The sequence below is a fragment of the Danio aesculapii genome, chromosome 15 (assembly GCF_903798145.1).
Source record: "Danio aesculapii chromosome 15, fDanAes4.1, whole genome shotgun sequence".
NCBI lineage: Eukaryota > Metazoa > Chordata > Actinopteri > Cypriniformes > Danionidae > Danio > Danio aesculapii.
The window spans coordinates 32,882,715-32,899,335 of NC_079449.1; the positions used below are offsets into that span (position 1 = coordinate 32,882,715).

At 34.8% G+C, this 16,621-nt stretch overlaps 1 protein-coding gene across 1 annotated transcript in view; it reads right to left on the reverse strand.

The window, feature by feature from the left end:
- Positions 1 to 845: 845 nt before the first annotated feature.
- c2cd3 (C2 domain containing 3 centriole elongation regulator) overlaps positions 846 to 16,621 on the reverse strand; it is an 82,025-nt gene continuing 66,249 nt past the window's right edge. The window contains 8 exon segments of the mRNA XM_056473268.1: positions 846 to 1,184; positions 1,336 to 1,438; positions 1,602 to 2,418; positions 10,452 to 10,642; positions 12,588 to 12,731; positions 12,823 to 12,956; positions 15,111 to 15,316; positions 15,397 to 15,461. Coding sequence (XP_056329243.1) covers positions 1,053 to 1,184; positions 1,336 to 1,438; positions 1,602 to 2,418; positions 10,452 to 10,642; positions 12,588 to 12,731; positions 12,823 to 12,956; positions 15,111 to 15,316; positions 15,397 to 15,461 — 1,792 coding nt within the window. The 3' untranslated portion in view covers positions 846 to 1,052.

Below are 16,621 nucleotides of genomic sequence, written 5' to 3' on the forward strand. Positions count from 1 at the left end.
TGAACACTGAACAGGTCACTCAGATCATTAGAACCAAGTAAATTAGAAACTCCAAGAGTTCATTTAAAGCATATGGTGAATCTGCCTTCAGCTACTACGACCCTCACTGCTGGAATCAGCTTCCAGAAATGATCAGATGTGCTGCAACATTAGGCACATTCAAATTAAAACGCATCTGTTTACCTGTGCCTTTACTGAATGAACACTATGCTACGTCCGACAGATCTTTTCTTTTTCATCCATTTATTTTAATCTGTTTTTAATAATTTTTGTTCTTTGTTGTTTTTATTTGTTATACTTGTTTTTTTTTATTCTTGTTTATGTAAAGCACAACTTGAATTACCAAACTTTGAATGACCAGTGTGTATGAAATGTGCTATATAAATAAACTTGCCTGGCCTTGCCTAAATTTTTTTTTAACGTATAAAACTACTTTTAATCAGTATTCACCAATGCAGGTTCCATAGGCAGTAAAATTATTACATTAATAACTATGAATGGTTTCCCTCTATTAAATCTTCTATGGCTGCAAGTCTGTCAGTCGATTCATCGGTTTTGGATGGAGGTCAGCAAGAGGTCCAGATCCTCGATCAGCTTCATCTCTCTAATTAGAGCTCATTAAACAGACGGAGAGGGTAAAAGAGAGCTTTGTCTGGCCGTTGGCTGCTTTTGTCTCTGGATAATCCTTTGGTTACATCACTGTCAGTGTACGCTATTGTCTGCAGCGGCTCAAATTGGCCAATTTTCTCATCTGTCAGCTAAATGCTTAAAGTCTTTGAGCAGCTCATTCTGACAGACATTAAACGTTCTCGACATTGTACGAAACCTTCAAAAACAATCACCTGTAAGTGGAACAATGTGCACAATTCTTTATTACAAAAATATTTCACTGCTGTAAATAAACTATTTTAATGCATTTTTTAAAACATTATCAAAAGTGTTCATAAAAAAGTCCATACCATACTGCGCCATTTATCAAATAAATAATAAAGAGAAATGTACATTCACATACTGTAAAAAACATTAAAAGCACACACACAAATAAGATTGTACTAACTTTCTTCTGTAAACTTTGAAGCAAATATTTTAGCAATTCTTCTGGTCTCCTCATGCCGCTGTGATGGAGGGATGCTGGGTCTGGAGCGAGGCTTTCTTTGATAGGGATTTCCAGGATTTCCAGTCTCCTAAAAATAATTAATTGTGAATGATCGTAACTAAAAAAATACAAAGGAAGCCATGGGAATGGAGCGAATGGATAGTCAGATGGATAGATTAAATTATATATAGAATAATGAACAAATAGAACAATAGATATTAGACAGATAGAGTACTCACAGTTTCAGTTGATGGAAAAACAGGCGCCATCCTCAAAGCCCTCATGGATGCCTCCAGATGGTGAGTCGACAGGAAGAAATTTGGAATTTCAACAGATTCCAAACTGCGAAAAGGGGTTCAGGAACATAACCAGACTGTCAATCTCACACGCACAGCAATTTAAATTGGTGGCATCAACAATAGATTGTATAATATGCTTTCAAATGAACTTGCACACTTAAACAATATAGAAAAACTAAAATTCCACACAAAGCTTAGAAGGATACATTTTGGTTGTCTTCTCATCATGTTTGTCATCTGCTTCTGAGGCAGACTCTGCAGAGGGAGGTGAGTTTGGCCTCTCATCCGCTTCTTCATGCCCACTGTTGCTTAGATCATAATCTTCCACCTCACTAATACTAGAAAGAGCATCATCTCCATCTAGACCATCTGGAGAAGCATGTGGTTCCTGTTGTTCCGTTTCAACAGCACCAGCTCTCCTAAACATCTCCTGATCAGTTGGAGATTTTTCTGAAACATTTGAATCAGAATCCACCCCCTGTGCTTCTGCAGTCAGTGGATTAACGTCTGGATGGAGCTCACTTCTGTTTCTCTTCTCTCCTCCAGTGTGGATGCTGTGGTCCTGAGCGTGACTCTGCACAGACTCCAGACTCTCCAGAGAGCTCATATCTGGGTCAGACAGCAGGCTGGTCCAGGGGCTGGTTCTGTCTGTGACTGAAGTGACCTCATTCAGTGTTCTGGGCTGAATTAACGTTTCCTCAAAGTCTCCATTCTCATCCTGGTCTTTATCTTCATCATCATCATCATTGCTGGAGATATGACGGAGCTTTTCTTCATCTTCTGGAGCAGCTGCTGAGTGTCTGGTCTCTGCAGGAGCAGGAGAGCTAAAGCGTGAGACTTCATCTTCATCCTCCAGCATCATGTCAGAGTGTTTATGAAAGTGTGGTTCTGTCTCACAGCTGTCCGACTCTGTTAATAACAGCTGATCAACTCCAGAGGATAAACACTTATCAGCCACTTCAGGAGTAGTGGTGCTGCTTTTAAGGATGACAGGTGCTTCTTCAGGCTGATGTTCACTTAAACCTAATTTAAGATAAATTATCGTGAAAAAAATAGAATATCACTATCTATCTGGGATACAATTCAAACTAAAATACACATACAGTGCTCAGCATAAACAAGTTCACCCCCTTTCGAAAATGAATTTTTTTTTTTATCCATTTCTCATTGAATATACTTGAGAGATACTTCCTGCTTCGCTACTGTTCGGACGTCTTTGCCTACTGCTCCGCTCTCTGCTCACTTGCTTTTATATCTTAAACCCTAATTTTAACTTGAGCCTATCAGCACAGTGCTCAAACGACACAACTTGATGATCAGCATCGATTCTACAAACTTTCTGGAATATAGCTTTACTAACAAGAGGGGAATTATCGTCTAAAACAATCCTCCCGCTACCAGCTATCAGCTGCTCACATTCCTGAGACAGGAAAACACGGCTGTGAAAATGCCTCTGGATCGGATTAATTCAGATTCTCACTGCTGTACAACTGCCACAAACTTCTACAAAAGATTGCAGTTCTTGAAACAAAGTTACTTGCGATCCAACCAGAACTGCAGCGTCATTGTGGACGCTCACAGCAAATAGCCGGTGAGTCCCATAAATCTATTCCTACCACTATTCCGAGCACTGAAAAACAGATTAAAGCTGTTGAAAATGAGCATTGGCATAAACAAGGTGCGAGACCAAAGGGTACTCACGGGGTCAGATCATACGCTGCCGCATTAGCGTCCTCTACCCCAAATACAGCTCGGACTCAAATACAGCTTCAGAACAGATATGAAGTATTGAGTAATATGGGTGAAGAATCCCCAAATGCAGTCAGACAGAGATCGCATGACTCAGCAGCTAACTCTGCATGGAACAGAGGCTCAAGGCCGACTAGACAGCGGCATTCTGCTCTGATCGCACCTGAGATAAGAACACTAGTTGTAGGAGATTCAATAATCAGGAATTTTAGGAGCAAATCTACAATGACATACTGCTTCCCTCATGCAACAGTTTCTGATGTAAACAAAGAACTTAAGGAAATTCTGAAGAAGCACAAGACTGCAAAACGGATTATCATCCATGTGGGGAAAAATGATATTCGGAAGGAACAGTCAGAACTGCTCAAGAGAGATTTCTGTGAGCTCTTGGAAACAGTTGAAAGAGTGAAAATTCAGCCGTTCATCAGTGGACCACTCCCTGCAAGAGGGACTAACATGTTTTCACGGCTGCTTGGTCTAAATGTATGGCTGCAGAAAGCATGTAACAGGAAAGGACTGAATTTTATTGACAACTTCAATCTCTTCTGGAACCAAAGACAACTGTTGACATCAGACGGCCTTCACCCAAACAAACTTGGTGCAAAGGTGCTAAAGGACAATATCTTTTTCTTCCTCCATCATCCATCAGCTGTATGTGCCACTGACCTCAATCCAAATGGCACATACACACCCAGCAAATGTCCAGATGACCACAGGACCTCAAATCAGCTCCCGAGTGGACTTGGGGCTGACGCATCACCCAAGGACAGTGATAACGCCACGCAGCCAAAACACCCACTGTTGATAGAGACACTATCGCTGGCCCTCTGCTCAACACAGACAGACTGTGACGCATCAGAACAGCATCATGTCTCGTCACTAAAAAATGATCCTCAGGAAAACACCCAGGAAAACATATTTCAGCACCCAGAATCTCCAGAGCCACAGCCTCTGTCACCAGACACGTTCCCACTATCACCTTGCTCGCCTCTCTTGGGTTTCTCAAAAAAGATGGAGGAACTGGTGCATGCTGGAACTAAACTTTCACACTCCATTGCCGCAAGCCCCCAGTTACCAACCAAAAAGCGGCCTGCTCCACAACCACCTCTGAGCCCACGTGGAAGAGCCCTCCGACATTTGCCCCACCGCCAGGGCCCAAACAACAACGCACCATCCTCAGCTGGTGAACAAAACTGCTCTCCATGATGTGTCTCGGGTGCCTGCTTAGATAACAGTGTCTTTATCAGATGTTTACAGAACAAGCAGGAACCCAGTGTGCCTGTAGCTTTCTCTACACATATATGTGTTGTATTACGTGACAGAAAACCGAAGACTTGTTCAGGCCGTATAGTAAATCACTCAAATCTTGTGTCTATTAAATATAAATCTGAGACTACTGTAGCAAAAACAGCTAAAACTGTTAAGTTAGCACTTTTAAACATCCGATCACTCAACAATAAGTCACTTTTAGTCAATGATTTTATCAGCTCAAATTGCCTTGATTTTATGCTTTTAAATGAAACTTGGCTAGATGACAGCTGTAGCGCAGCAGTTCTGAATGAAACAGCTCCTCTAAACTTTGACTTTTTGAGTGTTTGCAGAGCCAATAGGAGAGGTGGAGGCATTGCTGCCCTGTTTAAAGATGTCTATGAGTGTAAACAAGTGTCATTTGGTGACTTTTTGTCTTTTGAATATCTGAGTATAGCACTAAAAGGTGCTCCACGTATCTTACTGATCATTATCTACAGACCTCCAAAATATTCTCCAGCTTTTATTGATGATTTTACAGAGCTGTTATCATTAGTAACCTCTGAATTTGACTATTTTACCATTGCTGGGGATTTTAATATTCACATTGATAATCCAGAAATCAATGCTGTAAAAGAACTGATGACTGTTTTGAACACTTTTGATCTGACTCAGCATGTTCAAGGACCCACACACAATCGTGGACACACTCTTGATCTACTTATAACTAAGGGTTTACACATTTCATCAACTGTTGTTAAGGATGTTGCACTATCTGATCATTTCTGTATTTTCTTTGATATATTGATCACTCCAGCTATTAAAGACAGATCTGTCTCTGTCAGAAAGAGATGCATAAATGAGAACACTAATGAGCAGTTTATGAAGGCCATATCGCTAGCACCAAGTATATCTGCAGACTCTGTTGATTCTCTTCTTGATTTGTTTAACTCTAAAGTTAAGAATGTCATAGATGACATTGCTCCTGTTAAAGCCAAGAAGATAACTAGCAGCCAAAGGGGTTCCTGGACTAGGTCCCCAAGAATTCAAATGACGAAAAGACAGTGCAGAAAAGCTGAGCGTATGTGGAGAAAGACGAAACTAGTAATCCATTATAATATCTATAAAGACAGTCTTCGTGCTTTTAATATGGAACTAAAAACTGCTAGGCAGACTTTCTTTTCAAGCCTTATAAACAGCAACGTAAACAATGCTCGTAAACTCTTTGCAACGATAGAGAAACTCACAACCCCCCCCAGTCGGATTCCCAGTGAGCTACTCTCTGAAAGCAAATGTAATGAGTTTGCTCATTTCTTTACTGACAAGATCAATAATATCAGAAAGGCAATCAGCTCATCCAATCAGCCAAATTGTGTCGACGTCAGACTAGCTCAACCACAACTTAAGAAATCAGACATTATGTCCGATTTCATGGCAATTAATGGCAAAATCTTAGAAGAGATCGTGCAAATTATGAAAACATCAACCTGCAGTCTTGACACGCTCCCCACATCATTCTTTAAAACGGTGTTTACCTGTTTAGAAATGGATCTTCTAAAAGTGGTAAATGCTTCACTTCTCTCGGGGATTTTTCCTAACTCACTTAAAACTGCAGTTGTTAAACCCCTCTTGAAGAAGAGCAACCTAGATAACACCATATTGAGCAATTACAGGCCCATCTCAAATCTCCCTTTCATTGGCAAAATCATTGAAAAAGTTGTTTTTAACCAGGTTAACAAGTTCTTAAACTTCAAGGGGTGTTTGGACAATTTTCAATCTGGTTTCAGACCACATCACAGTACAGAGAGCGCCCTTATAAAGATAATCAATGACATCCGCCTAAATACAGATTCAGGCAAACTAACAGTGCTGGTACTGCTTGATCTCAGTGCTGCATTTGACACTGTCGATCACAGCATACTTCTGGATAGGCTGGAAAACTGGGTTGGGCTGTCTGGGACGGTCCTCAAATGGTTCAGATCTTACCTTGAAGGGAGAGGATACTATGTCAGTATAGGTGACCATAGGTCAGGGTGGACACCCATGACATGTGGAGTCCCACAAGGCTCGATTCTGGCACCACTCCTGTTCAACCTTTATATGCTCCCTCTGAGCCAAATAATGAGAAAGAACCAAATCTCCTACCACAGCTATGCTGATGACACTCAGATCTACCTAGCCTTACTGCCTAATGACTACAGCCCCATTGACACCCTCTGCCAATGTATTGATGAAATTAACAATTGGATGTGCCAAAACTTTCTTCAGTTAAACAAAGAGAAAACTGAAGTCATTGCGTTTGGGAACAGAGATGAGGTTCTCAAGGTGAATGTGTACCTTGGCTCTAAGGGTCAAACAACAAAAAATAAGGTCAAGAATCTTGGTGTGACTCTGGAGTCAGATCTGAGTTTCAATAGTCATGTCAAAGCAGTTAGTAAATCAGCATACTATCATCTCAAAAACATTGCAAGAATTAGATGCTTTGTTTCCAGTGAAGACTTAGAGAAACTTGTTCATGCTTTTATCAGCAGCAGGGTGGATTACTGTAATGGCCTCCTCACTGGCCTTCCCAAAAAGACAGTCAGACAGTTGCAGCTCATCCAGAACGCTGCGGCCAGAATTCTGACCAGAACCAGGAAATCAGAGCACATCACACCTGTCCTCAGGTCCTTACACTGGCTCCCAGTCACATTTAGAATAGATTTTAAAGTATTATTACTGGTCTATAAATCACTAAATGGCCTAGGACCTCAATACATTATAGATATGCTCACTGAATACAAACCTAACAGATCACTCAGATCTTTAGGATCAAATAGATTAGAAATCCCAAGAGTTCAGTCAAAGCAGGGTGAATCGGCTTTCAGCTACTACGCCCCTCGCTGCTGGAATCAGCTTCCAGAAATGATCAGATGTGCTCCAACATTAGGCACATTCAAATCAAGACTGAAAACACATCTGTTTAGCTGTGCCTTTACTGAATGAGCACTGTGCTACGTCCGACAGATCGAACTACTATGTTTTTCTCTTCTTTTTAACTCTTTTATAACACATTTTATCAGCTTTTATTTTATTTTATTTTTATTCTGTTTGTTTTTATTTCTCTTATAATTGTTTCTTTTATTCCTGTTTATGTAAAGCACTTTGAATTGCCACTGTGTATGAAATGTGCTATATAAATAAACTTGCCTTGCCTTGCCTTACTATATCCCAGTGTTTCCCAAGCCTGTTCCTGAAGGCACACCAACAGTACATCTTTTGGATGTCTCCCTTATCTGAACCATTAATTTCAGGTTTTCAAGACTCTTCTAATGTTCTGATGATTTGATTCAGGTGTATTTGAATAGGGAGAGATTGAAAATGTGTACTGTTGGTGTGCCTTCAGGAACAGGGTTGGGAAACACTGCTATAGCCAATACTGTTTTGGCCATTTTAAAAACCCTAAGTAACTTAGATGCATTAGTAAGTAACTTTATATGCATTAAAATAAGTAGTTTGGCCAGCTAACATCTTTGAAACAGAAGGACAATACATTTAAATTTAAACAACTTATTGCAAAAAATAAAAAACCAGACAAACGATTATTTATACAAATTTTATTGAATATTGTTTATATTGTTATTATTCATATTAATTATTTGTGTGTAGTAATTTTTTTGCACTGTGATCTAAAGTTTTTTTTTGTTAGATTAGTCCTAGTTTACGCTTTGATACTGACTAATCTAATGTACATGCACAAATATAATATTACTGTAAAGCATCCTATAGAAAATAATCATTTAAAAAAGATCTGTGAGGGGTGTACTCAATTATGCGGAGCACTGTACGTACATACATAGACAGACAGGTTGACAGACATAACCTGTGTTGGGGAAGTTACTTATAAAAAGTGCTTCATTGATGATTACTAGGCCCACATCTGTGCGAGCAGAAATCTGCAGATTTTAAGCCCATCATTAAGTTTGTTTATTTACTTGTGTAAATGTCTGTAAATTTAGATTTTTTCAGTTTTTTTTTTTATGAATTTAAGCAATATTATTGACTAATATGAAAATGTTTATATGATTTACAGTACTTACACTATAGTTTGTAAAGTATTATTTTCTGTCTTTTAGTAGATATATTATAAGACAGACTTGCTTTGTTTAACAATTAAGTGGCTCTAATTGGACTTGCACTGTAAAAAAAAGTATAATTTTTTATTTCATACATTACATTTTTACTTATGATACTCCCAAAATCGTTCCATATAAATCAGCAGATTTTTTTATTTTTATTTTTTACAAAATTCTCAGCCAAATGTCCAAATTGAATTATCTGACTCAGTACCACTTTAAATTCTTACAGTATATACAATTGCAGCTCAAGGAACGTTTTTCAGAATTAAAAATGTATAATAATTAATTAACAATAAAGACTTTTACCGCTATCTGCAAATTCGAGATTGCTTTGAAAGGGAATATAAAGCAAAGGACATTTCGGATTTGAATGAATTAATAAAACTAATTATAGATTGTAAAATAATTTCTTCTTTCTACCAAGCCGTTAGAGAGAATGGAAAAGATTCCACAAACTACATTAGGCAGAAATGGGAAAGAGAATTAGCGAAAGAAATTTCAATTTAAAATGGCTTTCTGCCTGTAAGAAACAACAAACTATTACCTATAATATAACTATTAGTGGAAAGAATTTTCTTGGAAAATCTGGTACGTTTTTTCATTACCCCAAAATTAAAAGTAAACAATTGTCCACACCTCAAACTTGTTGGAGAACATGTGGGAAGGTTGATGTAGCTCATCTCCATATTTTCTGGACTTGTGCAAAAATATTACCTTTCTGGAACGAGGTTTTATCAGAAATGGAAAAGATCTTAGGATACCATTTACCAAAAGACAATTTGTAATAATTACAAATTATCTTGGAAACTATGAAGAGGTGGTAGTGAAGTAGGATGTTTACCTTGTAAATTTATTAAATGTGGCAAGCAAAAAGAGTATTACCATAATGGTATAAGCATGACACCCCCACTATTATCCTATCACACTAGTGATTGGATAGAAATCGTAAAGGAAATAAGCAATATGGAAGAATTTACATTTATTTTGAGACTTAAAGGACTTTTTTTTTTAAACATTGGAAAAAATGGATTGTTATTGCCTTGTTAACAACTGTTGAACGCATTGAATCTGGAACAAAATGTTTTTATTTATTTATTATTTTTGTATTTGTTTATTATTTCTTGTGCAATATGGAAAAATTGTATATTTATAAATGTTAAATGTTCTGTTGTAAAATTTAAAAATGTTTTCAATAAAAATTAAGTAACAAGCAAAAAAAAATTCTTACAGTATAAATGCATAGACAACTGAAATTAAAACTATTAATTCATTAAATTGTACTCAAAAGGCCTTTTAGGTTTATTTAAAATATGCAACATTTAAGAAATATTAAATAATTTCTGCATCAAAACATCAAATGTTCACATTTAACGACACCATATTTCATACATATTATATACTGCTATTCATTTTGTACTCAATTCATTGTTTCTAAAGCACGTTTTGTGACAAATGTCAAATTCTTTGGCTAAATAGAATTGTTTGGCGAAATATATTTGTTTACAAAAAATATGATTGCTTCTCTGAATGGATTAATAAAGAACTTATGTATAGTTTTTTAATGAGAGTAAATTATAATTGTACTAACTGTAACTGTAATAAAGTTACCTAAAAATGAGAAGTATTCCATTACTTCACTTCTTTTAATCAAAAAAGTCATTTAATTACAGTAACCAGTTACATTGTAAGTAATTACATCCAACATTGGAAAGAAGATATATAAAATTAAACATAAGAGACATAAATTGATGGAAATGCAAAATTAATCATGCAAGCTTATGCACATTGACATGATCAGATGCTTTCCTAACTGCAGTTTTCTCACCACTCGCTACCAGTATGTAGCTGAAAGAATACTTTACACTTCATTCTCTGGCTAAGCATGAGTACATTGGGAGCTTCACTGTGAGTATATCGGGGCCTTAGCAGCGAATAGCTCACCTTTGATGATGTCATTGACTTCTCCCACGAGCTGATTGGACTTCAGCAGCAGTTGTGTGGTGTCCGTCTCTGAGACCCAGCACTCTTCCTGTCTGGAGGTTCCTCTTAGATCACTCAGCTTTGGGAATGTTGTAGTGGACAGCTTCCGACTGAAATACCTCTGAATATCATCTAGTTCACTAAGATTTTTCCTTTAACGCAACAAAATAATTGAATTAAAATCCAGTTGAGAGCAGGAATTACTTGGCAGTCGATAAATATCTAAATCTGGAAAAAAAAGCAATCAGATCACCTTAGAAAGCAATAGTTTTATTTATTGTCTTTGTTGTACTTTCCTTCTTAAACAGGAAGACAGAATAGGACATAAGGAGCAGCCCTCCTATTTCTTTAATAGCCTATAGTGTTTTGTTTATATTACAGCTTGCCCAAAGCCATTCCTTTTAATAAAACCGTCAATTACTGACAGCCACAGTCTAATAGCAATCTATTAGTCTGTCCAACTCCGTTTCCTTCTAAACTCATCTATATCGCTTGAAAATATAGAATTTTATACCAGAGCAGACTGTGCACTGCTGCGGTTAGCATGACACTATTGCAAAACCAGATTCATTCTCACCAGTCTTTCAACTATTTACTTTATAGTTCATTCACCATATAGAAAATAGTAATCGTGTGTAAACAGGTGACTGATTTCAGAAGCAGCTTTAAAGAACATTTGACTGTAGATGAGGGGACCAGGTCTAGGATATTTTATGTTTTGTTTTGTTGTCTGTTTAGTTGGAAGTCAGCTGTGAGGGGCAGCCAGCACCCATTAGTCTTTGTTTATTTTATTTGTTAGAGTTCATAACATGTTTACCAGTTCCTGCCTACTCCTTCCTTTGCGTTGCGAGTTGTAAACATTACAATATTCATAATAAAATTAAAAAAAGAAACGTTAATTTAGATTTCATCAATAAATATATGAAATAAAATAATATATTACATGGTAAAGTAAATAATATGCTTGCTGACTCTACAAAATATATTTAGGAAACATGGAAATAATTTTTCAGTATTGTTTGATCCTAAAAGCACCTGCTAAATAAAGTCATTCTTTTAGACTTTTTTCATACAAAAAGATGCTCATAGCTTAATAATATTTCGACTGGACCTGATAGCGTGAACTTTCTGATGGGTGTCCGCTCCAGGATGGAGTAACACATAGAATTTCTTACGTCTTTATGATTATTAATAAAGTTGAATGTTTAAAGCAGCAGAAACCTATGTTTAGAATTCTGAAATGTGTGGTGCTACTCGCCGTAGAGCGGTGCTTCTGGTGTGCAACCTGCTTAAGGTCCTAGATTATATTATGACCTTAGTGTCATCTTTCTTCAGACTAAAACTATAATAATATGAGTGTCGTTGCTTTTCTGTATGCCAAAAGATTTGTTTCCTCAGGATCTACCAAGCCAGGTCAGAGGTAATGGAGACCTCTTGAGTTATTTGCCATTTTATACGTTTAATCTTTTTAAGTAAATTCCTTTGTATGCAAGCTGACAGTTTGGATGTTGATAATACCGGTTTTTAACCTGTTTGATAAGACGGGTGAGAGTACCAGAAACAGCCTTGAGTATGAAACAGATTGTACTTTGTGTGTGTGTGTTCTATTCATTTGTAGATCATTTCACAGGTCAGGGGTCAGCTCTGAATAGCCTATAGACTGTTTGATGTTTGTTTGCTGGAGATATTGTATGAAATTGTATGCACGCATACACATGGAAATGTTCTAAGTCTATCTGTATTTTTAACCAATCAGGTTGAAACACTTATATTTATGACACAGTTAGCGACGTTATGCGAGAGAATGATTGTTGTTGTTTTGAGATTGGCTTCAGTTGATAAAACTGCAAACTATCTTCAGTAAACTTTATTTATTTGAATCTCTGACTGCGGCTCTTCTTCATCTGACTAGACTAGTTTCTCTACAGACTGCGGCAGGTATTTGGTCTGTTTTGAGGATTTATTTGATATTTTTCTGAACTTGCGGCTGTTGCTGTATATGGAGGATGAAGGAGCTCTCAGATTTCAGTCATTTTCATTTTTGTGTAAACTAACCTTTAAACAATTCATTCAGGAAGTGGAGGACATGTTTAGTACCTGAGAGCAGAGAAGAGTGTTGAACTGGATTGATGTGAATCTGCAACCTTGGAGGAACAAGACGATTTCTCTCCCTCATGCAAACTCTGATGGAACAATCTTACATTGTCCATGTGCTCATCATGACGATCCGTCACACTTGACCTGACAACAAATGAAAACAACATGGGCATTACTTCAGATAGTAAACCTGATAACAAGTCAGCTTCTATATCATTTTACATTAAATAAATACCTGTCCGAGAGCAGTCTTTCAAAGCGCTCGGGAGGAGTGCTGATCCTCTGCTCTGAGAATCGACTGATGTGGCTGGGGAAGTTGCTGTATGTGGCTGAAGTCTGATAGCAAAGTGGAAGTGCACTAAAGAAAGCCTGCAAAAGACACAATTATCAACAAGTATGTGGGACAACTCTATATTATTAACGTATACATGTTATGTATATGTATTATTATGTATATTGACATATTCTGGTGGAAATGATAGATTATGTTTTGATACTACTGGTCAAATGAGCTATCTTGTTTTGTTTAAACCAAAAATGAAAATGAGCAGTACTCCAAACTCTAGACTACTGTTTAAAACAAAGCTCTACAGCATTTATTTAATTAAAAACACAGGGAAAAACAATAATCTGAGTAATCTGAGTTTTTTAAAATCATTTCCCTGAAGTCTTCCGTGTCACATGATTGTTCAGAAAATGTATAAAATAATAATAAATAAATCATAATAAAAAGTGTTTATGGCTTTAAAACTCATTCTCAATCTCTTTAACACTCAATATGTAATTACTGCATATGGTTTTATAATGTAGCCTTAAACATCTGCCACTATTTCCACAAAATATGATTAGCATCTAAATACATTTATTAAACTACTAGTTTTTTGTTTGTTTGTATATTTACTGCCACATCAGTAATTTCATAGCAAGATCAATATAGATAAAAACATTTACATAATAATAACAACAATTCAATAAGAGATAAACAAACAAATAAATAAGTGTATTAATTAATCAGTAAATAAACAAATAAATTAATAAAACAAAACAAAATAAAAATAAACAAAAACATAAAATAAAATAATTAGATATGATTTTCAGCTCAGATAGTATTTTATTTTGTTTTGTTTTGTTTAATTAATTAAACAATCAGTAAATAAATCAATTAATAAAATAAAACTAAATAAAATTTATAAAAAAAAATCAAATAAATTAAATTAACATAGAATAAAATAATTAGATATGATTTTCAGCTCAGATAGTATTTTATTTTGCTTTGTTTTGTTTTATTTAATTAATTAATTAAATTAGTCAGTAAATAAATCAATTAATTAATAAAATAAAACAAAATAAAAAATAAATTAATTAAATACATTAAATTAACATAAAAAATTATTAGATATGATTTTCAGCTGAGATAGTATTTCATTTTATTTAGCTTTGTTTTGTCCATTAAATAATCAGTAAATAAATCAATTAAAACAAAATAAATTAAATTAACATCAAAAAAATAATTAGATATAATTTTCAGCTGAGATAGTATTTTTTGTATTAAGCTTTGTTTTGTTTTATTTTATTATTTAATTGAATAATCAGTAAATAAATCAATTAATTAATAAAACAACAAAATAAAATAATTTTAAAAAATGAAATAAATTAAATTAACAGAATAAAATAATTAGATATGATTTTCAGCTCAGATAGTATTTTATTATATTTAGCTTTGTTTTGTTTTATTTTATTATATAATGAAATAATCAGTAAATAAATAAATCAATTAAGAAAATAACTAAATAAAAAATGAAATAAATTAAATTAACAGAATTAAATAATTAGATATGATTTTCAGCTCAGATAGTATTTTATTTTATTTTGCTTTGTTTTGTTTTATTTTATAAATTAATTAATCAGTAAATAAATCAACTAATGAAATAAAACCAAATAAATAAATAAATAAAATTAACATAAAATAAAATAATTAGATATGATTTTCAGCTCAGATAGTATTTCATTTTATTTAGCTTTGTTTTGTTTTATGGCTTATTCATTAAATAATCAGTAAGTAAATCAATTAATTAATAAAATAAAACAAAAAAATTTTTTTTAATGAAATAAATTAAAGTAACATAAATAAAATACTATCTGAGCTGAAAATCATATCTAATAATTTTATTTTATGTTATTTTGTACTTGCTTTTTCATTTCATTTTATTAATTGATTAAATAATCAATCTGCAAATAATTTGTATTAATTAAATAAGAATAAAAATAAAGAAATAAAATAAAATAAATGTACATTTAATAAAATAATTAGATATGATTTTGAGCTCATTATATGAAAAATAACTTAAAATTCTTTTCTTTACTTATAAAAACATAGCAAAGTGCTCTCAGTGTGAAAATCTTGTCAAGTAGTTTTCAAATGTGAAATTACTCTTTGTACCTACAATACAAATAGTAGAGAAACTACTACAGTAAAAAAGAGAAAAAAAATGAAATTGATAAATAAATCTCAAAATGTCTTACACTGGAGTCTGGAGCATGAGTCTCCTGTGCTGTCTGTCTGTGTGCACGCAGCTCTTGCACTGCTCTCAGAGGAGACACAGACACCTTTAACTGCCCCTGGCACTGCCCGCTGAAATCAGTGATGTTGTACCAGCCGCAAACTGACTGAAATCCAGACAGAAGAGGTGACAGGTCGACAGACACGAACCCAATCACCCGCTCCACTTCTGCAAGGGAAGAACCATTGCACAATCAGTCTTTTAAACTCACAAACACAGTGTCGTGGAGAATCGCAGTGTGTCTTTACCTCCTTTATGCCAAACTTTAAAAACCAAGGACTGCTGGGGATCCAGGAGTAGCTCTTTTGACAGTCTGAAAACAAGAAACGCACGTTTATCGTGAGCATTTCCTTGATTTTTCAGAAGCAGAAATGACCAGTTGTCTATACTACATCAAGTATCACCATCATTTTGCATTAAAAAAAAACAATTTACAATGTTTTAGAAGATCTGTAATTCTAAATCTGTAATTTAAATGCATCAAAATATTAAAGAAAAATATATGGCACCAAAAAATTAGGCAGGTTTCAACATTGATGATATAGAATAATAAAAACAGATTTAATAATTGAAATAACTTAATAATTAAGCCTAAAACCTGCTTTAACATGTATAAATATATAACATGTTAGATTAAGATGGATAAAAAAATAGTGCTGGGCAAAGATTAATCACATCCAAAACTAGATATTAAAGTTTGAGGACAAACTTTATGGTGGCTTGAAAAGCCGAGTCTGAATTAGCATGTTACTAGCATGAATTAGCAAGTAACTAGCATGATTCTAACATAAATTAGCATGTAACTAGCATGATTCTAGCATGAATTAGCATGTTACTAGCATGTTTCTAGCATGAATTAGCATGATTCTAGCATGAATTAGCATGTTACTAGCATGATTCTAGCATGAATTAGCATGTTTCTAGCATGAATTGTCATGTTACTAGCATGATTCTAGCATGAATTGTCATGTTACTAGCATGATTCTAGCATGAATTAGCATGTTACTAGCATGATTCTAGCATGAATTAGCATGTTACTAGCATGATTCTAGCATGAATTAGCATGTTACTAGCATGATTCTAGCATGAATTAGCATGTTATTAGCATGATTCTAGCATGAATTAGCATGTTACTAGCATGATTCTAGCATGAATTAGCATGTTACTAGCATGTTTCTAGCATGAATTAGCATGTTACTAGCATGATTCTAGCATGAATTAGCATGTTACTAGCATGATTCTAGCATGAATTAGCATTTTACTAGCATGATTCTAGCATGAAGTAGCATGTTACTAGTATGATTCTAGCATGGATTAGCATGTTACTAGCATGTTTCTAGCATGAATTAGCATGTTACTAGCATGATTCTAGCATGAATTAGCATGTTACTAGCATGATTCTAGCATGGATTAGCATGTTACTAGCATGTTTCTAGCATGAATTAGCATTTTACTAGCATGTTTCTAGCATGA